The sequence below is a fragment of the Mytilus edulis genome, chromosome 8 (assembly GCF_963676685.1).
Source record: "Mytilus edulis chromosome 8, xbMytEdul2.2, whole genome shotgun sequence".
Taxonomy (NCBI): Eukaryota; Metazoa; Mollusca; class Bivalvia; order Mytilida; family Mytilidae; genus Mytilus; species Mytilus edulis.
In genome coordinates, this window is record NC_092351.1 from 86,508,892 (window position 1) to 86,536,730 (window position 27,839).

The 27,839-nt window shown below is 31.8% G+C and overlaps 2 protein-coding genes and 2 long non-coding RNA genes across 4 annotated transcripts; all 4 read right to left on the bottom strand.

Annotated features, from left to right (window-relative positions):
• Nucleotides 1–2,759: 2,759 nt before the first annotated feature.
• On the bottom strand, nt 2,760–9,093 carry LOC139487167 (transient receptor potential cation channel subfamily M member-like 2). Its single transcript, XM_071272144.1, has 5 exons — nt 8,921–9,093; nt 7,764–7,920; nt 6,823–6,998; nt 3,342–3,471; nt 2,760–3,052 (listed from the first exon to the last, which is right to left on the bottom strand). The coding sequence occupies exons 1-5, from the start codon at nt 9,036–9,038 to the stop codon at nt 2,920–2,922; spliced, it is 714 nt and encodes a 237-aa protein (XP_071128245.1). The 5' UTR covers nt 9,039–9,093; the 3' UTR covers nt 2,760–2,919.
• Nucleotides 9,094–10,708: 1,615 nt separating this feature from the next.
• On the bottom strand, nt 10,709–15,297 carry LOC139487169 (uncharacterized). The gene is made up of 3 exons (XR_011655776.1): nt 15,114–15,297; nt 11,649–11,789; nt 10,709–10,957 (listed from the first exon to the last, which is right to left on the bottom strand). It is a non-coding gene; the product is annotated as an uncharacterized lncRNA (long non-coding RNA).
• A 178-nt stretch (nt 15,298–15,475) lies between these two features.
• Nucleotides 15,476–19,677, bottom strand: LOC139484482 (transient receptor potential cation channel subfamily M member-like 2). The gene is made up of 4 exons (XM_071268214.1): nt 19,553–19,677; nt 18,091–18,190; nt 15,751–15,973; nt 15,476–15,499 (listed from the first exon to the last, which is right to left on the bottom strand). The coding sequence occupies exons 1-4, from the start codon at nt 19,590–19,592 to the stop codon at nt 15,476–15,478; spliced, it is 387 nt and encodes a 128-aa protein (XP_071124315.1). The 5' UTR covers nt 19,593–19,677.
• Nucleotides 19,678–24,891: 5,214 nt separating this feature from the next.
• LOC139487170 (uncharacterized) lies at nt 24,892–26,434 on the bottom strand. Its single transcript, XR_011655777.1, has 3 exons — nt 26,399–26,434; nt 26,030–26,062; nt 24,892–25,032 (listed from the first exon to the last, which is right to left on the bottom strand). It is a non-coding gene; the product is annotated as an uncharacterized lncRNA (long non-coding RNA).
• Between the last annotated feature and the right edge of the window lie 1,405 nt (nt 26,435–27,839).

The window sequence follows — 27,839 nt, forward strand, 5'->3', positions numbered from 1 at the left end:
GGTATCGACTCAGTGATGTAAAAATATAAAACAACACGTTTAATCATTTATTGCGTCCGAAGCGCTTTTCTGGATTTACCTTCATCAGGAACGCTCAAAGCCAAACATTTGAAATCCGAAGATAAAACATGAATGACTATATTCCAGACAGTATGAGTATTTGGACCATACGTATACTTATAGAAAGAAGGTTGTCAAGTTTATTAGATACAAATGCATATAACAGATCAACATAACTTAACTCTCAAATTTAAAAAGTTTTGTAATTGAAATTAAAACTTTATATTCTAACTATTAACAAAATCCACGTTAATAAAACCAGTTAATTTCTTTTATTTAGCCATTCAATTCCATTCAAATCAATATTTTATTTAGTCATGTCGATCAGCATTCACTGAAATTTAAAGATATCGGAAGTAAACATGACGTGTGGGAGGTCAACTGTTTTAGAATATTTAGCAACTTTATAAAAAAAAATACAAATGCAAAGGTTCATACATGAACTGCAAACATGTAAATGTAAAAAATATCACGTTACTTGTGATAGCAAGTGCCACCTTGTGCGAGAGGACCAAAATAAGGTTCAGATATACAATTAAACAAATATTTAATTTTAATTGTTCGTTTGTTCATTTTATCCATCTAATTGTAAAAATAACAATTTGTAAAACTAAAATAAAGAGTGTAATAAATGTTTGTTTAAATTTAACCCAGGTTATCCAACAACATGTATGGTCATCTCGTACTGCATCGTACGAGTATACGTATACGGTCCAGACCGTACGCGTACGGTACAAATACTCATATGGTTTGGAACAACTATATATGGTAAGAATCAAATGACTCTATTTCCAACAATTTAAAAAAAAAGATAAACTTTAATTTGATCTTTTAACAATATATTACATTCCTAACTCCCTAGTCTTGTAGTATTTTAATTTTAGTTTCTTGTGTACAATTTGGAAATTAGTATGGCGTTCATTATCACTGAACTAGTATATATTTGTTTAGGGGCCAGCTGAAGGACGCCTCCGGGTGCGGGAATTTTTCGCTACATTGAAGACCTGTTGGTGACCTTCTGCTGTTGTTTTTTTCTATGGTCGGGTTGTTGTCTCTTTGGCACATTCCCCATTTCCATTCTCAATTTTATTGGTGTCACTATGAATATCGCTCTGGTATCTTTGGTCCCTCTTCTATTAACGACTCATGATTTCTGTTAAAAATGAAGTTTGAAAATACAAAGCAAAATCTGTTAAAAAGAGTTTGACTTGTTCAATGAAAGAAATACCAATAAATGTTGAATGTCCATCAAGAAAGTGGCATGTACTGAGTGAGAGTACAAACAATTTTATTTTTGTTTTGTTTTCTAATTGTATGAATAATATTAAGCTTGCAAAGATGTCGCCAACAGTGTGAGATCTTTAACAAAAGACATTACCAGCTGTTACAACATTTTCCGATAACGGCACTACCGATTCTGCAGTTGGAATATAATTTTTCAAAAGAATTTCAGGCAATGATGTTAATTGACGCTAATAAAGATGTCATTTATTTATTACGAAAAACAACTCGTACAAAATAAAAAAAAAATAAAAAAGAAGGTAAAAAGTAAAATCACAAAAATACTGAAGGAAATTCAAAACGTAAAGTCCCTAACCAAATGGCAAATGACATTCGCATCAAATTCCATTATATTTACAACGATGCGTTAACAAAACAGACAAAAAAGGTAAAATTGTTAAAATATGTGAACAGCAGTCATCACCGTGTCACAATCTCAATAAGAACAAAAACAGACAAATAATAAACAAAGTAGCACACAAAATCATCTTTCAAATGTAACAAACACATTCATTGGCAATCATTGCTTACTTATATATTCATCCCAAAAAGGTTTGAAATATGTGAAGTCCTGTGCCTGAAGTGCAAGGTTCACATCAACTCTTTGTAGAGTCGCGTGTTTGACGTTAGAATGTAAACGTCACACAGGACGAGATACAAAATAATTTTCTTTCAAAGTAATTTCAAAATTATAATAGAGCAAAAATATAATGGCGGGATGTTTTAAAGTACAGAACCCCGTCATATGTACCAAAAAAACCACAAAAATTAACAAGTACAAAACACTACAAAAATTAAAGACAATACAAACAACATATTGTACCGAACTATGTCAAATGGATATCACCGAAAACTGCAGATAAAACAGTAAAAGTAATATTAATAATAGGATAAAGACAAATAGTTTCAAATTCACAATGTTTCAAAGAAGATCAAGGAATTTTGTTCAAATGACGCACATGCAATAGTACAAAAAATGTTTTAATTTAACCAAGAAAACATTTGGAAAAACGGAAGTTGACTTAACCAAGTAAGAAGATACCATTATACAGAAATGCAACTACTGAATTAAAATGTCAACGTTTATTTTTGTCCTTCTTTTTCTAATTTGACATAACATCTCAAGGATATTGTAAAAAGGGAATGTTCGACAACACACAAACCTTTTCATTTGATATAACATTGCAGATAACGGGCAAATCACTTCTATTTTGATGCAGCCATTTCTATAATTGCAGCTATTAAGTATAAGTGTGCATTACATTACACTTAATCAACTAGAAGTATGTTATTCACATGTCATCAAATTTTATATGTATAGGAAAACACATTCAAATCAAACGACTATAATAAGCAACTCGTAAAAGATCAAAACTTTAAACAAAATCATCGTCAAATTAACAATGTTAGTGGGGTAAATGCATCAGTACATTACAATACCGCAAGAAACAACACAAAAATGTATGTTAAAACCTCAATTGTTAACTTGGTTCACAGAAATGAACGTTGACAGTGCTTTTTAAGCAAAACTACTGTACGGTGCCAATCAACTTGTATTCGATAATTTTCAATGGTAAGTTATCGCTGTGGCAAATCTATTAGTACAATTGGCTGTCGTAAAGCAATTTGACGTATCTCCTCAGTCATAGATTCTCGTAAATCCTGTATGTCTTTCTGGGTAGGGGTTGAATCGGTTTCTGTATTCATATCCCTGAAAAATGTACAAGTCAATTCAAGAAATGCAAATGCGTTAGTTTGTGAGACAACGCTGAATGATATGTTGAAATATAAAACCAAATATGTTTATTTACAATTCCAGTTGAGTGAGTTGTTTCGATGGTACAAACGATTCATTAAATTGAAATGGTATCAACTTTTTTTATTTCCTTAAAAAAAATGTAATATGTGTGATTGAAATAAATCGACAGAAATCAAAGCATTAACAAATCAGCAAATTGTTTTATTATTTGGTCTTGTTTGCAATACAAATAATATTTTACCTTTCATCGGTCATCATGTTTCTAGCATTATATCTACTGCCTGCACGGGAAGGTCCATTTTGACAATTTTGTAAAGCGAAGTGTTCTACAATGTTTAGATTATCCATTTCTTCGATTTTCACTAGCAATTCTACAAATACAATTTTATTCATTGATGGACAATGTATAACAAATGGGTCACATGTGTATCAGTATATTAATGCAACATTTAATTTATATAAAAAGTTAAATATTTTATCAAATGAAAAAGAATAAACCTTTTAATAAGAACAGAAAGAAATATAGAAGATGACAGTGGTTTGCTTACATCTTTTCGACAACGAATTTCTAGTTACAGTTGATTGAAATTATGAACTTTCCGATTAGATTTTCCTCTGAGTTCAGTATTTTTGTGAATTTACTTTTTGATACATAATACATAACATTTTTTTTGGACATATTTTACAAGATTCGTTTTGTTATTGCTGCTACATGGGAGTTTTCTTATCTTTTCATTATGTTGGTAAAATTATTTATATAACTTGTCGTCAACCGTTTCAGCATTTATTATGAATAAATTGCAAATATTCTTTTTGAATATAAATATGTAGTATATAATTATTATACAAATAAACTCAACATAGATACCAGGAATAAAATTTAATATATACGCCAGACGCGCGTTTCGTCTACAAAAGACTCATTATTGACGCTTGAATCAAACATGTTATAAAAGGCCAAATAAAGTACGAAGTTGAAGAGCATTGAGGACCAAATGTATACGTCATATGTTTTATTGTCGGTATTTATGGTAGCACAATACAAAGATTTTTTTACTTCCAATCACTAACCTTTGAAATGCTGTAACTTTCTTATTAATGCATAGAAAATAATAAAAGATGTATATATAGATAGATAAAAGATTAATCTTTTAAATGAATGCAATTTTTTTATTATGCAATCATTATGTAATCAATTATTATGTAATTAGTGGCAAAACCTGGGTAAGTTCACTTGAATGAATTTAGCTCTATCATCTCTTTAACTATACAGAAAATTTTAACGGAATCTTAATCAACACATCATGGGCTTCAAAAGGGTGTCTCAGATTGTCTCTATGGTGTTCCATTCTCTCATAAATCTCTAATTAGTGTAAACATCCTAACCACATAAAAGAAGATAATGTTCAATTAGGTGTAAAATTTGTTCTATACATTCTATCTGAAATCTGAGACACCCTTTTGTAGATGATGGCCATAGGAACAACATATAATAAAATCAACCCTCTAGGGATACCTATGCAGAAGCTAATTTCATTTGAAAGTGGAAATTTGGTGAAAAATATTTTAGACACAGTAAACATTATAATTGGTTATATAATTGTTACATAATACTAACATTGCATTTATTTGAAAGAGTAATCTGTTAGCTATCCAAAACTACCACTTTTATAAATTTTCAAGCATTATTAAGAAAGTTACAGCATTTTAAAACTTGGGAGTTGGAGTTATAAAATCTTTGTATTGTGCTACCTTAAGTATCACAAAAATGCAAAACACGACTAATACTTCATACAGCTTTAATTTATTCACACTAAAGTAAAGGCTTCTGTTTTACGACATGTATTTTTTTTTCTTTTTTTTTATATATTTGGTCAGTACTCATGCAAATCAACTGACTGAAAGATTTATATTTTCTTTTTTAAGAACTTCCGATGTGTAAAGAAAGTATATATCTTTATACTTAACAGTGGCGTAGCTAGACTGTTTTTAAGTGTACGCCCTAACCTCGGCGAGTTGGTTGAAGGCCTCAATCGGATCCAGATTATAACACCTACTAGAAGTGGGTTCGAGATGGGGGGCTCGTTTCAGTCTTTAAAAAAATAGTCAATAGCACGTTGAACATAGAAGATGTTTTTAATCTTTAATGTTTAATTTATTCATCGTGTAAACCAGTTACTTTAAAATACTAGTATTTTTCAAATGAAACCTGGGGTAAAGTTATTACCTAACCAAAACCCCTTTTAAGGTAATATGTAGTTAATGGATATGCAATGATTAATTTGCATAGATGGTCCGGGAACACAGTTATCGTCCTTTGAAAATAGACCATAGTGTGAACAATGTGTTACCTGGTTACTTGACAATCTTTTTATACTACTTTCAAATTTTATTCTTCAAGTTTAATGACTAAATAACAAGAAGGAGGATGAAATTACACTGTAAAACAAATTGTTTCATGCATTTCAAAGCAAAGTAATGATTTGGTTCAGCTAAAAAAGGTTAAAATGTAACATTTCAGAAGCTGTCAAAAGATTTCAACCATATTTTAGAGCCGACGAAGCTTATTATGGTTTTGGATATAATTTGTCCAAAAATAGTACTACACACTGTAAAAAAATATTGAGAAAGCGCGCAAGGGCAGGTTGGATTTTTTTAATTTTCAATTATTATATAAAAGAAATGCACTACGACATAACTGTGTTCTCGGAACAAATGTTTAGGTGCATATAAAAATTCGTAAAGAGTTCCGATTAATCGTGGTTCTCGAGGCTGGGATTGCCGCTTCATGCGAAATTTTAGTCCGTTTATCATCCAATTACAGGATTTTAAATAATTAGACATTTTCTTCAGTTTTTTTTTCTTGATCAGGAATATTAACCTCTGTCTTTGTTTCACGTCAATATCTGAAGGTTTTCAAATTGGTCATGTAGAAAATATTAATCACAGGGCGTGAGGCCATCTGTTAATTGCCAAAAGATAAGTCCGTATGCCAAATTAAAAAAAATGTACTTTCAATATTTTGCTTAAGACTTTTATCACAAAAACGCTGCTGCAAGGTTTCATAAAAATTGATAAAGGTTTGACAAACTAATTGAAGTGTAACAAACTTGAACCACATAATGTATCTACTTGTTAACTGTAAAAAGAAATTTTTTTATCAGTAAAATAGGGGGAAATTAAAAATATGAATTCATCATTATGCTCTGGATACTCTTTTGAGAATGAAACGCTCCTGTCCAACTTTCGTAAAATTTTATGATGTTTAAATAAAAAGTTGACCTCAGACTGAACTTTAATGTTGACGCCATCTATAAAATCTAGGATCGCTATTTCTTGATTTCGCGACATAGATGTCACAGGCTCGGATAAAATTCAAAGCATTCATCGAATTAACCAAAATTCAAGTGTACGCCCGGGCGTTTTGACGTAAACGTAGCTACGCTCATGCTTAACAACTGGAATGATATATAATCCATTTTAATATAATTTAATAAAGGCAATATCAGTATATCGCTGTTCAATAGACATCAATCGATTTAACAGAAGCATAACTGAGGGAACACATCAACTATAAGGGGAAATCGCATCATACATCTTTACAAATACTGGATTTGAAGCTTGACTGACATATGGGAAGGCCTGCAGTATTTGTTGTAATGATGTTCTATCAAAAATTGTCAAATCAGACTTCATAAAAGACTATAGAAAACATAATTTACCAAAATCACTTTCATACAAATATCCCAATTTGTAATAACAAAATACTATTACTCTTAATAAGTGTAAAAGTATTGGAATTGGGAACATTGGCTTGTCATAGTATTCGTGTATCAGTGCATACATGTTGAATTTCCAAATCATTTCAGAATTATCTTGTACTTTTTGGAAGGTATACCTGTGAAAAGAAATATGTAAAACACAGTGATCGTTATTAGAAATAAACTTCATAGCACAAAAATGAAACATATAAAGATTTATTATTGAATAAAACAATATGAAAGTAAATGGTTTTTGTTATTTTGTGAACAGTGTTGGTGTCGTTTATTTTTTGCATTGCTTTGTCATAAAATAATTCTAGCAATAACTTGTTATGTGGTTTCTACTTTTCTTCATTTTCTTTTCAATACATTTGATATAAAGGCAGTTTTGTAAATATCATATGGTAAAAAATTGAATGTTAAACCGCATAGTTTTGACATATTGTAACGTACGAACAAATTCAATACATATCTGTCTGTATATACTATAGCGGATACTGGAACTTCGTGAACATTGTAAAAATGTCAACAAAATTTCAGAGAAGCTTTCTCATCACTATTGACATTATCTCAAAACATAAAAAAAGTTGTTTTTGTTGGGCACTTACTCTTCAATTTAATATATACATAACCCATTGATGTAAAACAAGTAAGATCTATCCTTTTTTTTTCAAAATATAAAAATGGTATTGTGGTTTGTTGCTAATGCAACTCGTTGAACGTGATGTTCTATTGTCAAACTACCTTAGAATTATCACAATAAAATGTACTCAAATATTTATGTTTGCACTTATATTATTTCCAAAATATGAGACGTATTGCCCCTATTCGTAACTGAGAATTTCTTTTTTCATATAACATACTTTCTGTATTTATCCGAAATTTGAGTACTAGATACTTACGAAAACATAGCTATAAGAATATTGACTAAAAGAATATTTGTCAGAATCAGATACACAGCCAACATAGTCGAATTAAATTGGTTGCTCTCTGCACATCGTTCCATTGTTCCGTTAATGTATAACTCATACTCATTTGTACATTCCGACGGTTCTGTCCCTATGTAATATAAAGTAAGACCACAAGGTTGAAAGTAATCATCTACAATAAGATTGGTTGAGAAAAATTAAAGAACATGTCAAGATTTGTCAGTGATAAACATCCAACATAGTCAACTTTAATTAGTTGTTTTGTGAACATCGATCCATTGTCCCGGTAATGTTTAATTCCTAATCATTCCGACGGTGCTGTTCCTACAGTTGGGTGTAGACCAGGCATAACATCAAGGAAAGCACGCTGTGCTTGCATATCTTTTTTTTTAACTTAAACATTTGCGTTTACCAGGAAACGTGCGTTTATCACGACTGCGTTAAAGTGGTAAAAATGAAAATTGCAAATGTCTACTCGAGTGGATAAGCGTTTACTCTGGGTCCATCTAGTAAATAGTAAACGTTCTTTACATGTATTTGGCCCATTAGTTTTAGAGGAAAATAATTTTGTAAAAATGAAGAGACGACACCAGACGACGACGACGACGGACGATGGACTCCAAGTGATGAGAGAATAATAATAACAAATAAGTAATTTCATTTTGTATTGTTATCGACATAGATATTTTTTAACGAAGATTTATAAACCTCTCATTTGGTATGAAAATGTTCCTCATTATTTATTTAAAAAAATGACTTGAATGCTGTCATAATTTTTTTTTCGATAGAAGATACTGACAACTTATATAGATGCAACAACAACAAAAATCTTTACTAAGTCTGTTTCAAAATTTCATCGAATTTCGGTATTTTTTTTTTTAAACTTTTTGTTGGTGAGACAATAAATTTTTAAATTCAATTTGTTCACTTGAATGTCTTAATTCATCATGAAGTATAACAGTACTTAGGTGTAAACCTGCAAATGCGGAGTTTAAATGAAAAAAAGCAATTTGGCAAAGGAAATCAAAACTTGAAGGCTAAACTTGTTTACACGATTAAGCAGTTATTTAGGATGAATAAACAAAACTGTATCATATTTAAATTCCTATAAGTATCAACACAGTGAATACCTTCAATGTGATCCAAATAGAGCTCGCCGTACAACTGCCAGTATGGAAAATACACAAGATCTTTTAATAGCGCCCAAGGGGACAACACTGAATTTGGAAACAAAACAGCTTGGTACATGATGCCGAAACTGAACACGAACAGTGCAAACAGAGAAATGAAAAAGGCAAGATCTGAAAGCTGTACAAAAAAAAATATATATCACTTTACTTTTTTACGACAGCTTGTATTGCAAGGGTTGTAAACATGGTAAATGAGTTATTTCTAAATACCCAAAAAATGCATAACTAAAACAAGTATAATTGTGTACAAGATATCAAACAGTTTGGAAAAACTATTGCGTTCGTCTAATTGTATGACCATATTTAATTTGTTTACAATCACGCAAATCTTATTTTGTTATTTGTCACTTTTGGAAAAAGGAAATAGCTTGCAATGATTGGCAGCAGTATTTGATATGTAATGGGTTTTTTTTCTACTGATTAAGGTGCATCAGGTATTTAATGCCGAAATATAAACAAGTAAATAAATTTTATGTACATTTATATATACGCAAATGTCATATACAGCTTTGACATATTGTCCCGTGAGTTTTTACTGTTCCTTTATATTTTTGTATCAATGTATAATAACTTAGCCTTCAACATGACTGAAAATAAATTGTTCGGAATGTAGATCTGCTGAAGTAAAATAGAACGGTACATGCGGATTAAAAGGTGGAAAATGTCATTAAACACTAAGTATTATTAGAATATATGGTTCTGTCAGTGAAAAACTTTTTACTAAAATAACTTAATTACTTAACAAAATAATATTAGAAATAGGCATAAATAGTTTACGTATATCACTTATGTTTTTTACAAACATGATAATTGCGTGATACCTGTATAATCACATGTTGTAAATTATGAACAAGAATTTGTCACCAGAACACGGATGCACATCCACACTATCATTTTCTATGTTAAGTGGACCCTGATTTGGGGAAAATCTCTAATTTGGCATTACAATTAGAAAGATAATATCATAGGGAACATGTGAACAAAGCTTCAAGTTGATTGGAATTTATCTTCATCAATAACAACATCCACCAAAAACTTTAACCTAAGACTGAACAGATGGACAAAGCTAACAAACGGACGGACGAACGGTACGACGAACGGTACGACGATCGAACGAACGGACGAACAGACGGACGAACGGGCAGACGAACGGACGAACAGACATAATGCCCATACATGGGGCGCACAAAACACATAATGTGTCTTTTCCACAGTAATTATGAAGCATTAAAAATATTTGAATTTAAGGTTACAAAATGTATCAAAAATCGGAACCAAATTTATTTTATTCGGAAACACATTCTACGCAGGGAGTCAATTCTAATCCGGTTATGGTCATCAGCTTGCCGCTAAATACATTTTGTATTAATTTAGTTGATAAGCTGAATATGGAAGCGGACCACTCTTTACAGGAACACTTCTTTATTACGGTAATTGAGGATGTAGTTTCTTTTCGAAACATTTGATTACCAGGCATAAAACGCCATAATCCGTTCTAGCACATAGTCTGCTTTGTGATGTTTGACACATTATTTTTCCCTTTGATGTTCAAACTGTGTAGATGACCTCAGATGATTGAAAAGTAGACAACACGCTTGTCTGCATTTACAAACCTGGTACTTTGAATGCGTTCTGGGAGGGTTATAATTGTAAGATGTGTTGGAGTAACCATATAGATATATGCATGTGATGGAGATTCGATTTATGTAAAATTAGACGTACCATTCTTCCTATCATTACTACCTTAGGTCCAATATACCTATCGACGAAGAAGAAATGCATGCAGCGCAAGATAAACATCGATAAGGTAATTGCATATGCCATTCTGGCAAAGTAAAATTGGTCTGAATTCAGCAAACATCTGAGAAACACAGACACGAGGAATAGGAGATACATGATTATATCGAATACATTCCAAACATTTTTAGCCCAGTACTGAAGATTGTGTGGTACTGATCCTCTGTTTGTCTGCACAATCTGTTAAAAGAATGTGTGCATTTCATTGAATAAGAAAAAAAACATTTCAAATATTTGATAATAAACAATTTAGATTGTATTGTTATGTGTGTTTTTTGTATTTGAATGCATTTAGAAAACTCAGTCTATGCAGTATCGAATTTTTAAATAGGAAACTTATATATTTTAATATATCAAATAGGCAACTATTTTTACTTTCTGATTTACAGTTTTTTAATTATTTTCTAAATACTATGAATATAAAAATGCACATAGAAATGTTATAATTTCTTTATTGATAAACTATGATGAGTATATATCAAGCAATACAATTAAAAATCAAATTAAGTGTAGTCAAAAGCCTAGTATAGTTATAATGCTACGTGTATTGTTCATTTTTAAATGGAATTTAGATACACGAGTACATAAGGTGCCTGCACAATTCGTCTATAATGTAAGCTGGTGTTGTTATTCACGGATGAAGTATGTGTTGTTACATGTCAGTCAATGAATTTTTTTTCAATTTAGGTTCTATAACGCGAGGTCAACAGACTATTTGAGAGCACGATTCCAACTTCTAAAACAACTCTTCATCTTTAAGGAAAACTGTGTTATTCATGATTAATAACGTATACTGTTAACAAATCTTAAGATGTTCGTATTCTTTGCCCTATTGCAAAACGTTCGTATATCAATTTGTTTTTAAACATACCTGTCTTATTTCCTCTAATAAGAGTGATAAAGTCCACAACCATGTCAAATATTCAAGCGTTGAAGGCGATCTTTCCGACAGAGGGTACAAATCAGTCAACACAAATAATGCAAACATCACCAAAAAAGCGAAGTAAGACACCTGAAACAAGAATCGGTACTTGACTTGCTATAAACAATCATTACATTAGCAATCATATTCATTTAAACTGGATGATATAAGTTTTACATTGTATGCGGGCATATAATATCGAAAGCTAATGTATAGTTTTAGTATTGAGATCGATCTTTGATCGATAGTTTAAACTCACAGAATATCACTTAATGACTTAAATCACTAATTTGACATATTACGATTGTGAGTGAATTCACATAACTATAAGACGTGTCACGGTACTTTTCTATCACAAATTTATATATTTGGCTTTGATGTTATATTTGTTACTATCATCGGATTTTGTCTAAGGCTTAGTCCATTTCTGTGTGTGTTACATTTTAATGTTGTGTCGTTGTTCTCCTCCTATATTTAATGCGTGTCCCTCAGTTAAAGTTTGTTACTCCCATTTTGATTTTTGTTCATAGATTTACGAGTTTTGAACAGTAGTATACTACTGCTGCCTTTATGTATTTCAACAATACTATTTGCTTGTATCATTGAGTCATATTTGTATTATGATTTTTTTTATTATTTGCAATAATGTGTTGATTATTTAAAGAAATCATTTTTTTCAATGTCAATTGTCTCAGTTTAAATGTGAGTTCTTTCATTGCTTTATAAGTAAAAAGTATTTGTGACGCCATAATGCTGAACAGAATTTTTGCTGACAAATTTACTGTCGTGCCACTCTTTACCATTACATATATGTGTGCTGAATCATTCGTGTTGCACCTTATTCTTTATTTTTCCATTAGAAATTATGAAAACAATGAAGATTTTTTAATACGAAACGCGCATCTTGTGTACATAACTTTTATCTAGCTATCTATCATGAGTATATTTTCAGCTAACTTTTTTTTATTGGAGCGTAACATATGATTGTTTTTTTTATAATACAGTTATCATGGTTATTGTACACGAATATATTAAATTTATACAGTCCTATTAAGTTGATTGTGAAAAATAATCAGAATAACATCTTTTCATTGTACTTTTGTAATCATTTTCAACTTGACCAAACTATTAATTTGAGATCAACAGGTAAATCATGCAGTATATTTTTTGCTTGAAAAATAAATCAGTAAGCATGGTGTGACTTTTTATATGTATGTTAACGTAAGAAATTAGAATAGGCGTTGTAAGATTATGATAATCTAACTATGGATATTTTACGCATAGTGAAAAGTTTGGTTTGACACATCTGTAGATATGAATCAATCATTTGAGTCAATGGAAAATATTTTGTTCAATACAATGATGTTAGGATGTAAGTTGACAAGTCATGAAAAACTTAAAACTTAAATCAATACAACATTGTACTTATCTGAGGTTCACATATACGTTTTGGCTTCACCTTTGCAACCTTATTTGTTTAGAAAAAAGTAAAAACACAAAAATACTGAACTCCGAGGAAAATTCAAAAAGGAAAATCAAAAATCGAAAGGCAAAATCAAAAGTCCAAGCACATCAAACGAATGGATAACAACTGTCATATTCCTGACTTGGTACAGGCATTTTCTAATGTAGAAAATGGTGGATTGAACCTGGTTTTATAGCTAGCTAAACCTCTCACTTGTATGACAGTCGCATCAAATTCCATTACATTGTCAACGATGCATGAACAAAACAAACATACTCAAAGAGTAAAAATGTCAAAAATAGGGGTACAACAGTCAATACTGTGTTATCATCTTAATATCACTACATAAACAACAAATGTAACAAAGTAGCACAAAAAGGCATACATCAAATTCAACATTCTCATTTTGCTTTTCCTATACGGCTGAATTCTATGTAAAGTCTACCCATAAATGAAAGAAGGTTTTCATTACTGGTGTAAAATTGCGCGTTTGAAATTCGCACAGGTAGACATAAAAATAATTTTGTCGTATGACGGCATACATAAATGCAGACTCACGCACAGTAGATATAACAAAAAAAACCCGACTTACAGTAAAAATAATAAATAATTTTATAATGGTGTGGTTCAAAGTATGACGGGATACATAAGTACAGTTTCACGTCAAATACGGCTGAATTTATCTATGTAAAGTCGTCCCATAAATGATAGAAGGTTTTCATTACTGGTGTAAAATTGCGCGTTTGAAATTCGCACAGGTAGACATAAAAATAATTTTGTCGTATGACGGCATACATAAATGCAGACTCACGTAAAGTAGATATAACAAAAACCAGATTTAACAGTAAAAGTAATAATAATAAATAAAACAATGGTGTGGTTCAAAGTATGACGGGATACATAAGTACAGTTTCACGTCAAATGTATATCATAAAAAACAGACTAAACAGAAAAAGTAGTCTTATTGAATAAAATAGTTTTGTCATTCATAGTATGTCAAGATCCTTAAGTAAAAGTAATATCAATAAATGAAATAATTTTGCCGTTCAAAGTATGTGGTTTTACATAACCACAGAGTCACTTCAAATGAATATTTAAAAAGACATATAAAAGAATACTATAATACGTAATTAAGATGATAACAAACGTCAGTACGCAAAATCTATACTTCAAGACCATCTTGTATTATTTGTGAAGTTGATACGGAATATTTATCAACAAGTTCTGGGTATCTTCCGATGAACTTTTTTAGAAAAAGGACGAGACGTTCTTTGACATATCCCTGGTTCATCAATTTTCTGCTCAGACACTGGTGACGTTTTACAAAGTCTGAATAGGAGCTGCAAGCTCTTGAATACCTAATAAGTTGGGAAATGTATATTCCATATGCAGGTGAAGTTGGTATATTACTACTAAGGTGGGGGAAATTGATAATTTCAAAATTAAAATCGTCTCGTTTGTCATAGATTCTGGTACTGAGATGACTGTGTATGTCAAATTCGAGGTATAAGTCTAAAAATGAGGCAGAGGAAGCCGTGTCTGTGGTCTCTTTAATTTCTAGTTCTGGTGGGTATATTAATGGAATCCAATCAGAAAAGTTCGGATTGTTAATGGAAAGAACATCATCAATATATCTGAAAGTGAAATTAAATAACCTGGCTTAGAAAGCAAAGTTTATTTGTGTGACAGTTCCTTTAAATGTTTGTCCTCTTCGCAGTCTGTGTTGAATCTATGTCGATTTTGTAGAAAAATCAGAGACACTTTTTCGTGTATACTGCTAAAGCTTACAGGACGGACTGTACTTTGTAAGATAAAACAATATATGGACATTTTAGGAAATAAGTTATGTATTTGATTTTGGTTTTTAAAGCTCATACAAATACAATCTGCATTTCTCCATTGTGTGCATATGTTATACAACAAAATGTTTAAGTGAAACAAAAACATACCATATAGATAAAGAATTTTGTTGCTGGCGCACTGTAAAATATGTAGAGATAGTAGAATATCCATTGGCATGAAGTAATTGTATTGGTACTTTTCGGTTTCTGAGTCTGTAGTCTAGGTTGACAGGGATCTTTTTTTGGAATAGGAATGAATCCGAATTTTTGAATGATCAATATAGGTAGGAAAACTGCTATGCCAATCTAAAACATAATATTCAAAAGATTTCGCACTACATCATGTACATTACGACATGTCATATATAAACATACTATAGTTTAACATGCCAAGCGATTGACATAAATACATGTACTAGGTGATAACTATATTGAAAGTAAAAAGAATAAGTCGTGTTTCGATAATTACATTAATGAATTTCTAACATATGATCCTATTTTAAAAACTGCCAAAATGATGCTATGTGAACAGAGTAATTTTTAAGTGTAAATCAAAACAACTGTTGTAACCGAATGTTATGTGCCTGGCCTAAAGTTTTGAATTTGCGAAGTATTTTCATAATTATAAAGATTATCCGGCTATGATAGTTTAGCATCTGTTAAATCATCTCTTTAAACGTGATAAACATGTTTCGACAATCTGATAACACACGCAATTGCGCATACATATATAAAAGCAACTTACCCTCCAAGGTGGTGTATATAATGCAATATCTCCATACCATATACTGTTGAGCTTTGCTTGACAGGCTGTGTGCGCCATAAATTTGGTCAATTTTTGCGAGTATGCAATTTCTAAAGGTGTAGAATTGTACCGATTAACCTTTGTGACAAGTATTGTAAGAGCCTTTTCCCGATCGATATTATATAATTCTGTTATCACAGCACACGCTTGATCTTCAAAGAATCTGAAGTTATAACAAAAGGTGTGAAAATACTTGGGGAGTAATACAAATATTTATAGTGTAACCAGCGAGTAAGTAAAAAAACAAAAACTCTTAATTTGATTGACAATATTTCCCTGTTAAGCAACAACACCCTTAATTAGTTAAGGGAAACAAGTGGTAATGATTCAATTTAGTTCGTTTTTATTCTGATTAGTCCATTTGTGTTTTTTTTTCTTTAAATGGTTGCAAATAAGGTAACAAAAGATGTGTCGCCTATCTAGGTTAAGCTTTGGTATACAAATAATACAAGGGCAGCAAAAATCATGTATGACAGACTGAGGTTTGATGCTTTATTGTAATATGACTTACTTATTTCGCTTTGGAAACAACACTGTGATAACATTATCGATATATTTATACTTAGCACAGATTCAGAGCTATACATAATAATGACTGTTACAATAAACCTCCCTAGTAAATCAACATGTATCGTAATATATTTGCAAACGCTATGCCGATTACGCTAGCTTAATAAAAAAAAAAAAACATAAGAATAAAATTAAGAATGGAAATGGGGAATGTGTCAAAGAGACAACAACCCGACCAAATAAAAAACAACAGCAGAGGGTCACCAACAGGTCTTCAATGTAGCGAGAAATTCCCGCACCCGAAGTCGTCCTTCAGCTGGCCCCTAAACAAATATATACTAGTCCAGTGATAATGAACGCCATACTAATTTCCAAATTGTACACAAGAAACTAAAATTAAAATAATACAAGACTAACAAAGGCCAGAGGCTCCTGACTTGGGACAGGCGCAAAAATGCGGCGGGGTTAAACATGTTTGTGAGATCTCAACCCTCCCCCTATACCTCTAACCAATGTAGTAAAGTAAACGCATAACAATACGCACATTAAAATTCAGTTCAAGAGAAATCCGAGTCTGATGTCAGAAGATGTAACCAAAGAAAATAAACAAAATGACAATAATACATAAATAACAACAGACTACTAGCAGTTAACTGACATGCCAGCTCCAGACTTCAATTAAACTGACTGAAAGATTATGATTTCATCATATGAACATCAGGCACAATCCTTCCCGTTAGGGGTTTAGTATCATACCATCATAACATATATGAGAAGAACATAACCCGTGTCATGCCAACAACTGTTTTTAAAAAATAATGTGTTTAGTTCCGATGCAAAGACCTTATCAGTGACTCAATATTAACGCCAAAATATGCAATCTTTAATGACTTGACAACAGTATCGTGATTATATCCCTTCTTAATAAGTCTATTCAAAGGTTTTGCAAGTTTCTGAGGTGAATACTGACACCTTTGTGCTTTATAAAGAATATTACCATAAAAAATTGGATGTGAAATACCTGAACGTATTAGAAGTCTGCATGTTGAGCTATATTTACGAATGATGTCTTTATACCGATGATAAAATTTAGTAAATGTTTTGACTAGTTTGTGATATCGAAAACCCTGGTGTAATAATTTTTCAGTAATACATAAATTTCTCTCGTTAAAATCTAAAACATTGTTACATACACGAGCGAATCGTACAAGTTGAGATATATAAACACCGTAAGATGGTGACAAGGGAACGTCACCATCTAAAAACGGATAATTAACGATAGGAAATGAAAAATCATCCCTTTTATCATAAATTTTAGTATTCAGCTTTCCATTAGTGATATAGATATCAAGATCGAGAAAAGGGCAGTGGTCATTGTTAGTATTAGCTTTATTTAAAGTAAGTTCAACAGAAAATTGGCAAATTTTAAAGTATAAACATTATTTCTAGCGGTTGTTTTAAAAATAGTTCGTGTAAGCTGTACAATGATTGGAATTGTTCAGCTTTACAGAGAGTACATTAGAACAGTAACACACAAGGCTTATCCAAACTAGCTTCGGTTTTGAAATCTTCGTATTTCTCCTTTTGAATTTGAAATAATGCACGGAAGATATTGATTGGTTGAAAATAAAGACATGGCCTGGGCCGTGTGTAAATTTGAAACAAATACATGGCTTCCATTAATGATCTCTTAATAAACTTATTGCGATTTTGCATTTTTTTTTCGGCGTGTAGTACATGCATTTCAGTTTAAAGAGTAAAGTGTCTCACCTAGCGTTTTCGTTTAAGGATGCTGTGAGATCCATAAGATTCGAAAAGTGTGCCCTCTCAGCCAATTCCTTCAGCACTGCACTTGCAAATAAAGCAGAACCTGCAAACGTTACACGATTTTTAAATATTTGTACATAAACAACAGTCTTGTTTATTAAGTTTCTGACATCAAAAATATAAGTTATCCGTATCAGTGAAAACGTATATTATAAGATTTGTGTCTGCTGATTGAGATAACTCTATTCATACGATAGGTCATAACAATTATATTGTTTACGTTCGACCAAAAACTGCTTCCTTAAAAGAGAAGACGTTTACAAAATTTGAGAAACAAATGTATCTATGTTCAACAGAAAAGGATTTGAACAAGGTCAGTTATGAGCTTTATCCGAAACTTATAAACCAACACAACATAGCCAATTTGAAAATCCACATTAACAGTTTAACCGGAAAACAACGCCTTAAAAAAAATTTGTTTAAGTGCTCAATCATACTGATTTAGCATATCGCTTTAGCTTATATATTTACAGAAAAATGAGAATACCAGTTTAAAACGTTAAAGGTGGAAAAAAGCTTCGAATGATTGACGAATCCCAAGTACTTTGTATCTGTAATATGAGGCAGGCATTACATGTGAAAGGGGACGATTATTTATTGTTAGATCAAACATATTAAAAAAAAAGCAGAAATACCGTAATGTTTCTGATTACGGTTCTGTAGTTATGGATTTTAGTTGTGACGTTATTTAAGTTATGACGTCATATTAAATGTAGATAAAGATACGCTGACATCAGGTAACTTTTTTTTTCATATCAAACAACTATTAAAAAATAGATTGGTATTGGGTTCCTTCCTTTATTTTACTAGACTAATGCATATATTTTTTTCAAAGATTCTTAAACGACTGTTTTGTTTTCCTAAACAAAAGTCATCATTTAGAGACTGATTTTGACGTTTCTCTAAATGATGACTTTTGTTTAGGAAAACAAACATACAAAACAGTCGTTTAAGAATCGCTTCAATTCCGATTTTATTTACATTCTAAAAGCTGCATCAAATTTAATTCACACTTTGTGGTACATTTTGTCCTCTGAAAATCCCATCACGAGGCGCCTGAAAATGCTAGGCGACGTTGCATCATGTACAACATAAAACCAAGTTTGTCTAAAAAATATGTGTTCTTCCCTAGCGGTATTTAAACTAGCTATATGCGATATACAAATAAAGCTTTCGTAAGTCTAGTTATTGCATTTCTTTATCGGTGTCACCTAGAATTGCAGCACATAACCTGAATCATGGATGTTAATTTCTGTGACATTTGGTCTCTTTTAAAGAGTTGTCTTATTGACAATAGCATACAACATCTTCTTTTCATATGAAGTAGAATGGTTTTCCTTGTAGTTCTAGAAGTTTTGTTCATCGTCAAATTGATAATGTACGAAAAATGTAAAAAATGACTTACACGTATGGTCAGTGTCTCGCTTCCAGAAAGTAATAGCCATTTCTTTCCAATTTGCCAGAACCGCCAAAATAAATAGATGATAGAAAGGTTTGTCCCTATACTCTATGTTTATCTCTTCGTTTATTTTACCTAAAATAAAATGAGGTTTATTATTTATATTTATACAGTTCTAGATACGGCCCGGCCCGTCTCTGTATTTAAGGTTGTCGAATTTGAAAATACTGCACAGTATAAATTATTAATAAACTAAGGTTTCAACAACCTCAGGCAAAGTTACCTTTAGATGATTTTGGCTATTTATTTTAGGTATTTTTGACATATAGCTCTTCAACGGTTTCGGTATTAATACATCCTCTAATTTTAAGTGTTTGGCTTCGTTCCTGATGAAGGTAAATCCAGAAACTCTCTTTGGACGCATATTAAACGTGTTGTTTTCAATTTTTTATATGCAATCAATGTCATGTGGTATGCAGTCGATTTGTTATCAGATCTTTTTATTTTCGAAACGGTTTCATTTGTGTGCACTTTAAATATTTGGTTTAACAGGCTCCATCTCCACCTGCAAGTCGTGCACAATTACGCAATTTTAAATCGACGTTCATGAACAAACCTTGACTTGTGAAAAAAATCTACTTATGAGTTTTGAAATAAAGGAAGATTTTATAGTATGATTGAATGTGTTATCTCCCTTTTAATTTCAAATCGAAAAAATAATACGAAGAAAACAAATATTTAAAACTGCAATATTCGTTGAAACAGCGAGATAACAATGCAATAAATAAATTATTTCCTCCTTCAAATACACGATTTTAGTGTAGTTGTCAGTTTTTTTCATATTTATTTATTTTAGTTTTATTCAATGAATATAACTAGATCGATATGTTCTTAAGATTTACGCTGATGGGATTATATTCTTATTGACTTATGTTGAACATTTTGACAAAAGACTTCATGGACGTCTACTTCTAGCAGATGACCTTCATAGAATCTGATTTACAAAATGTGATAACCACGGAGCCAAGAAAAAATACACACTAAAGCTGTAATCAATTGTTTAGGTGGATCGTTGATGTGTAAGTATTCATTAAAAAACAATAACAATATTGTCAAATGAGTCTTACAAATATTAACAAATATGGGAATTATATAGAATCATGTGTATTCTCGTTTGTCTTTGAAATTTCATCAAGAAATTAGGAACACTTTATTGGACACTCAAATCAACTCCGTATTATCGCGTTCGTCATTTGCTCTTTCCCAATTTGTTATATTAAATTATACCGGAATACACCTACTTAATCGCAGGCATTTAGGGCATGGTTGAAAGTATGTTAACTGTTGAAGGATGAATATTTTGACTGGAAAATTTCAGAAAAGATATCAAGTCGTAATTAAGATGTAGATACTTATGGACAATATACAAAGAAGATGTGGTATGATTGCCAATGAGACAACTGTCCACAAGAGACCAAAAATAACACAGACATTACATGTAACAACTATAGGTCACCGTACGGCCTTCAACAATGAGCAAAGCCCATACCGCATAATCAGCTATAAAACGCCCCGATATGACACTGTAACACAATTCAAACGAGAAAAGTAACGGCCTAAGTTATATAAAAAAATTAACGACAAAAAATGTAACACTTAAACAGAAGACAACAACTGAATTACAGGCTCCTGAGTGGGGACAGGCACATACATAAATAAATATATATAAATATATACACTATAAATAAAGTGAAATTTTAATAAACTATCAATTCTAAGAGTACTATCCACGTCTTTATAATAAAGAAAAAACTGACAAAATACATATATGTTGTTTCGGAAGGGATTAAAATATTGAATCAAAACGTACTCTTATACAAAAATCAATCACATTATTCAGGCTTGGAATTGGTAACTTATAGATTGTATTTAGAATTAATTCTCATTTGAGGACTGAAAGTGTTTCTCTTATTGTCAACCGTTACCATAATTCAGAGGAGACAAATGAAAGTGAATGAGTGAAAATAAAATAAAAACAATTGTCTGTCAAATTCTTGTTTAAAAAGAATATATACTGTAAGATTTTGTCATCATTGACATGAACTGTTAGATGTCACTCCAATGTAAGGTAATATTTATAGTACATCAGTACACCTATAGTTTCACATATACAGTATACGCATAAATGTCTTCGACCGGTAATGCTGCATTTGCCGGTCCTGGGCCTGCTGTAAATCCTCGTTGAGTTACATTTTTTGTTATAAGTACTGCTGGGTTGATCCTTAATTTCACAATTGTTTCTATCACTTTGTTTAATACAGGTAATGCAGCATTACCGGTTAAAGAAATATACCGTGAAGCCAAAGACAACAATCAAGAATATGAACTTGTACTGCTGGACGCAAAATCAGCCTTTGATGGAGTTATACATTCCCATCTAATGAAGCGGCTCTATCATGCTGGAATTGATGATAAACACTGGACAATCATTCAGAGTATGCACACAAATACAACAAGTGCAGTTAAATGGAATGGCAAAACTTCAGAGCTATTTAATGTACTACAAATAGTACGCCAGGGAGGGATCCTAAATACGGATCTATACAAGCTTTACATCAATCCTCTACTTAACATGCTGGAAACATCAAATTTAGGATGTAGAATTGAAAATATACTCTGCAATACTAGCGCATGTGCAGATGATGTCGCACTCATGAGCAAAAAGACAACCGATATGCAAGTACAAATCAATATGGCAAACACCTTTGCTGGCATGGAAGGATATAAACTACAGCCAAAAAAAAAAAAAACGCGTCGCTATTAACATCAAACCTACTCCAACAAAGAAAGAAACGCTACTGGAAGAATATACATTGAATGAAGCTATTATGCCAAGAGTTGACTCAGCTATGCATTTAGGAATAATCCGAACGAGCTCTTTGAAGCAAAATATCATAGCAAATATTGAGGAGAATATAAAAAAAATCAAGAAGAAGTGCTTATGCTCTACTTGGCAGTGGCTTCCATGGTGAAAATGGACTGGATATGGAAACTATAATACACCTGTTTAAAATCTACATCTTGCCGGTGTTATTATATGGAATGGATCTACTAACACCACAATCTCTGGATCTAGAGAAATTGGAAAACTTTCAAAAGAAAATGCTCAAGCAACTGATGTCACTTCCAACTAATACACCAGATCCGGCAATTAACATCTTGACGGGAATACTACCAGTAGAAACACAAATACACTTAAAGGTCATGACCCTATTCATAAATGTATGTACCCAACCCAACGAAAGTTTAGAAAAACAACTAGCAAGGAGGCAATTGTGCATCAAGTCAATGAATAGTAACAGCTGGTTTATTCAAGTAAAGACAATCATGCTAAAATACGACCTAGGAAATGCAAGTGAGTGGCTAGATATTCAGATGAAAAAGGATGAACTGTTAAATAAAGCTAAAAAGGGTATCAATGCCTACTGGATTGAACGAACAACATCTCTAGCTAAGCTCTATACCGGCCTTCGATACCTTAACAGTGATATATTCATGCCAGGAAAAATACATCCAATATTGCGAATCAAGCACCAATCTCCAAGAGACAGCAAGAGAGTACCTACCAAGATCAAACTATTAACTGGAACCTATATTCTACAACCTTTAAGATATAAGATATACAAAGAAGAAACTGAAGATCATTGTATAGCCTGTGACTTTAAAGAAGAGACATTAGAACATTTGCTTATAGAATGTGACGCGTGGAATTACCTGCGAGATCCAATATTACAAACAATTAAGAACCTGCTAACCACAAATGGGAATGTGCGAGGAGAAGATCTCACATGTGCAATGACAATTCAAGTATTAATGGACATTACAAAAATACAAAAGATATACAGAATCACATCTAACCTGATATCTCAAATAGAATTCCAATCAAGAAGACTAGTGTTTCTCATACACAACGCACGATATCAACTGGTGATGAAAGACCAAGCAAAGAAAAAGGCTGCCTGAGAGTGGGGGCAAGGATGGAAGGACAGCAATGCAAAATTTAAACAAAACATTTTAAAAATTTAGTCTACTTAATACTATTTTTAACAGTATAATCCTTCTCATTATATCTTAAGAGTTTCAGTTCATAAATATTCTGTGAATTAACTGTAAATAGTTGTAAAACATCATCTTTCTAATTGTTCTCATAATACACAGTGAATAAATTAGTGTCAAATTAACTTTAAAGATATAAAGGCGAATTATTAAAGGTCAAAGACCAAAATCTTGTCTTTTTTCATTTTGTTAATTATCTAAAAAGTGAATATGTGACCTAATCTGTAAATGTTATCATATTAAATATTGAACAGTAAACCAAAAATAAAAAAAAAATATATGAAAAATAACTGCTAAAAGTAAAAATCATAATTTTCCTTTAATTGCATGTTAAAAGTCTTAAAAACTGTAAACTTCCCATGTAAAAGTCAAAATAAAACCTGTAAACCTCCCTTGTAAAAACACATAAAGATTTAAGAAATGTAAATAATGTATATAATGTTGTTGTGTTATGATTGTTAATTTATTCTTCATTATTTTATTCTTTTGGTGGTGGAACTGTTCGACATACGAAAGTATGGTTACCATATAAAGGGTGTAAAGATCCAGAGAAGAAGAAATAGGAAAAAGTTCATGTTAACTGACACATGTAATACAATTATGTGTTATATCTGTCTCTGATGTTTTGACAATTAACGCTTTAATTATTCATCTTCTACTGTTTTACTATTTTTACTATTTTAAAGCAACCAATTTTATTACAAATCAACGAGTAAATTATGGTGTCTTCGTCTAGGTCTGCGTTCATGGATTGTAAACACTGTTTAATTCGGTTTACATAAGAATTTCAAATATATACGTATCCGTCCGATCCGTGCATGAATTTACTGATTGATCGATGACCGTTGTAACGGTAACTCTCATATAGGTTATTTGACTTATCTGACGAATCCCAAGGGTCACCGATCACCGATCACTCATCGATCAGTCAAACATCCGTCACCGATCATTCACCGATCAGTCAAGTTCACGTCAAACAGTAACGCCTAAGGTTGCAAGTACATGTATATATAGCACAACGACATCATAGAAGATAAAAATGCAAAGACTCAATATGGATTAAAAATCATATATAATAAAGAAGAATACCGCTACAAAATTAAAATCAGAATGAAATTTTTTGTCTTAGTTTATAAGAAAATGATGGTGCTAAAACTGCCCAAATAGGCGCAATTTGGGTACCGTTAGGTTAGAAACACCCTACCATATTCATGATTATTACCTTCAGATTCTGTATTGTCTTTTAGATTGTAGAGCTCGAATTTTGTATCTCCAAACAAGTCTCTGATAAACTTGTCAATACAACAAAGTATTCTGTTAGATTTTCGTCTATTTCTAATGTCTGCCTGTGTCTCTATTTCTATCTCTATCTGCAATTACATTTGTCGAGTAAAAATTATTTTAACAGCAACCCGTTTCAGCGATTTGATTGCTAAACGGTCACTTATACCACTTAACGGTCGTATTATCAACCTCTTTTTAGCAGTCACCCAATGTTCTTGGGAATTATCATTTTAACTTTTTACCAACAATCATTTCAATTCGTTTAACTTCTAGTTAAACTGTGACAAAACATATATGCCATCAATTTGAATTCAAAAATAGGAATTAGGACGCGTTCACAAAGGACATTGAAAAACTGCCAACAGAGCATATGGCATTATATTTTCTATAACAAAGCTTTAATGAAACATATGTACACACGCAGAACATTGCAGAACAAAAACTCTAAAATAATTTTTCTTTTGAAATTACTACCTTTTTTTCATTTGTATCGCAGTTTGTTTTCTTCACTCGTTTTTAAATCTTTCTTAGTGATTTCTTTTAGTAGATCGAGTGCAAAGTCAGTGACATACTAGTATTGAAAATACAACATTAATGAAGATCTTGCATAGTATATCATATTACCATTTTGTAATCTTCTATTGGTGATAATGTATAAAAAAATAAGCTGTGGTGTGATTGCAAATGAGACAACTGTCCACTAAAGACCAAAATGACACAGATTTTTACAACTATAGGTCACCATACGGCCTTCAACAATGAGCAAAGCCCATACCGCATAGTCAGCTATAAAAGGTATATTCTCTACATACTGCTCATCCTTTTTTAACGAGTAAGAGATACTGACAATGACATTTTTAGCTTTACAGTTGATGTTATATTTTCATTATCAGTTTTGGTTTTCAAGATTGACCAAAATTGTATTTAACACACTCTGAATATCATAGTCCAGCCTTGAATAAATTTGGTTCAAGATGAGAATATGTTTTTTTTGAAAGCACACAAAGACGAAAGAATGTAGACGGCGGAAATCGATTACTTTAACTCGATTAGTTCAAATGATGACAATTCTTTAAATCTTACTTCGTGCTTAAAGAGTTCCTTTTCTATCTGTTTCTGAAATATGAAAAAGGAAAAACATCATTAGAAACTGGTTTAAGACGTCTAGTACATGTTTAAGCCCTGTTTAAAGACGATGGTTTATTCATGGTTTGAGCATATGTGTATTTAAACTTTACAAATACATTCTGGTTTCCTCAAAGTTTGAAAGTTACATTAACTTTTGTCAAAAAAGATTGTATCATGTATTGCATACTCCAAGCTATTTTTAGCTTTTAACTTATTTGAAGTAACCAACATGTGATTTATACACATAGATCCTCTCAAGAGTAATTGCACGCAATACACAGTTCATTTCATCTCGGAACATACAATAATAAACCAACAACTAACCGTGTTCTCTGCTTTTTCGTCCACTTTCTCAATTTTCTACAAGATAAAGAAGAAGACAAGTTGAATTTAGAAGTTTATTGCAAACTAGTACCAAACAATAATCACACGAATGTTGTACAAATGTTGTAATGCTGTATCGTTGCTAAATACATTAGCGCGGGACACAACCCACATTTTGATAATCTGAGAAACGCAAATATGTGCTAATTTTAATCTTACAGTTATATTCAAACATTGCCCAGCAATGAAGTCAAAATGTATATGTCACTTGCCACTTTTTTTGTGTCGCATGTAGAGATAACATATTTACAAAAAAATGTAAAAATGATGGTTACTAGTATGAATTTTCAAAACTTTTAAACAAGAGAGAGGTTTCACTAGCTATAAAATCAGGATTAATCCACCATTTTCTACATTCGAAATTGCCTGTACCAAATCAGAATTATGACAGTTGTGAGCTTTAAGTTTTGCCTTTAGATTAGGGAAATATACTCATCATAGATACCAGGATTACAATTTTATATTTACGCCAGAAGCGCGTTTCGTCTGCAAAAGACTCATCTGTAACGCTCGAATCAAAAATATTTATAAAGTCAAATAGAGTACGATGTTAAAGAGCATTGAAGACCAACAATTCCTTAAAGTTTGCTAAGGTAATCTATTCCTGACGTTAAAAAAAATTTAGTTTCTCAAAATTTAAAGTTTTGTTAACCGTGAATTTATAAATATGAACATAACTAAAGTCAACACAGAAGTGCTGACTACTTGGACTATCCGATTTGATTTTCCTAGGAGTTCAGTTCTTTTGTGATTTTACTTTAAAAACAAACCAGACAAATACATTGAACGGGGGTTATTTGTGTAGTATTTTTACTTAGTTTCTTTTTATTATGCCCCACCTACGATAGTAGAGGGGCATTATGTTTTCTGGTCTGTGCGTCCGTTCGTCCGTTCGTCCGTCTGTCCGTTCGTTCGTCCGTCCGTCCGTCTGTCCTGCTTCAGGTTAAAGTTTTTGGTCGAGGTAGTTTTTGATGAAGTTGAAGTCCAATCGACTTCAAACTTAGTATACATGTTCCCTATGATATGATCTTTTTAATTTTAATGCCAAATTAGAGGGTTTACCCCAATTTCACGGTCCACTGAACATAGAAAATGATAGTGCGAGTGGGGCATTCGTGTACTGGGGACACATTCTTGTTCTTAAATGTTTTACCAGGGTTTTTTTGAAAGAGGACAACATTTCCTCGACTGTTTTTTTTTAATGAAAGACGATTATAGAAATTATACAGTATTACCAATATATTCCCTTTCTATAAGAATAGTTATATTACATGTATGTAAAGATATATACTTGCACTTAAAATATGTTATTTTTCATTAGGTTTTGTATACAGTTTATGTACTTTATTTTGATTACCCGCTGTAAATACTGAGGTGCATG

Bases quoted from the DNA above. Each gene is read 5' to 3' on its own strand.
- LOC139484482 (XM_071268214.1), bottom strand. From the start codon at position 19,592: ATGGCTATTACTTTCTGGAAGCGAGACACTGACCATACGT. The intron at 18,191-19,552 runs GTAAGTCATTTT...TAACGTTTGCAG, and splicing joins GCGAGACACTGACCATACGT to GTTCTGCTTTATTTGCAAGT. The intron at 15,500-15,750 runs GTAAGTTGCTTT...TTTTTAAAATAG, and splicing joins TATATACACCACCTTGGAGG to GATCATATGTTAGAAATTCA.
- LOC139487167 (XM_071272144.1), bottom strand. From the start codon at position 9,038: ATGTACCAAGCTGTTTTGTTTCCAAATTCAGTGTTGTCCCCTTGGGCG. The intron at 3,472-6,822 runs GTAAATTATGTT...TTGTATTTGTAG, and splicing joins TTTGTATGAAAGTGATTTTG to AATTGCTAGTGAAAATCGAA. The intron at 3,053-3,341 runs GTAAAATATTAT...TACATTTTTCAG, and splicing joins AACATGATGACCGATGAAAG to GGATATGAATACAGAAACCG.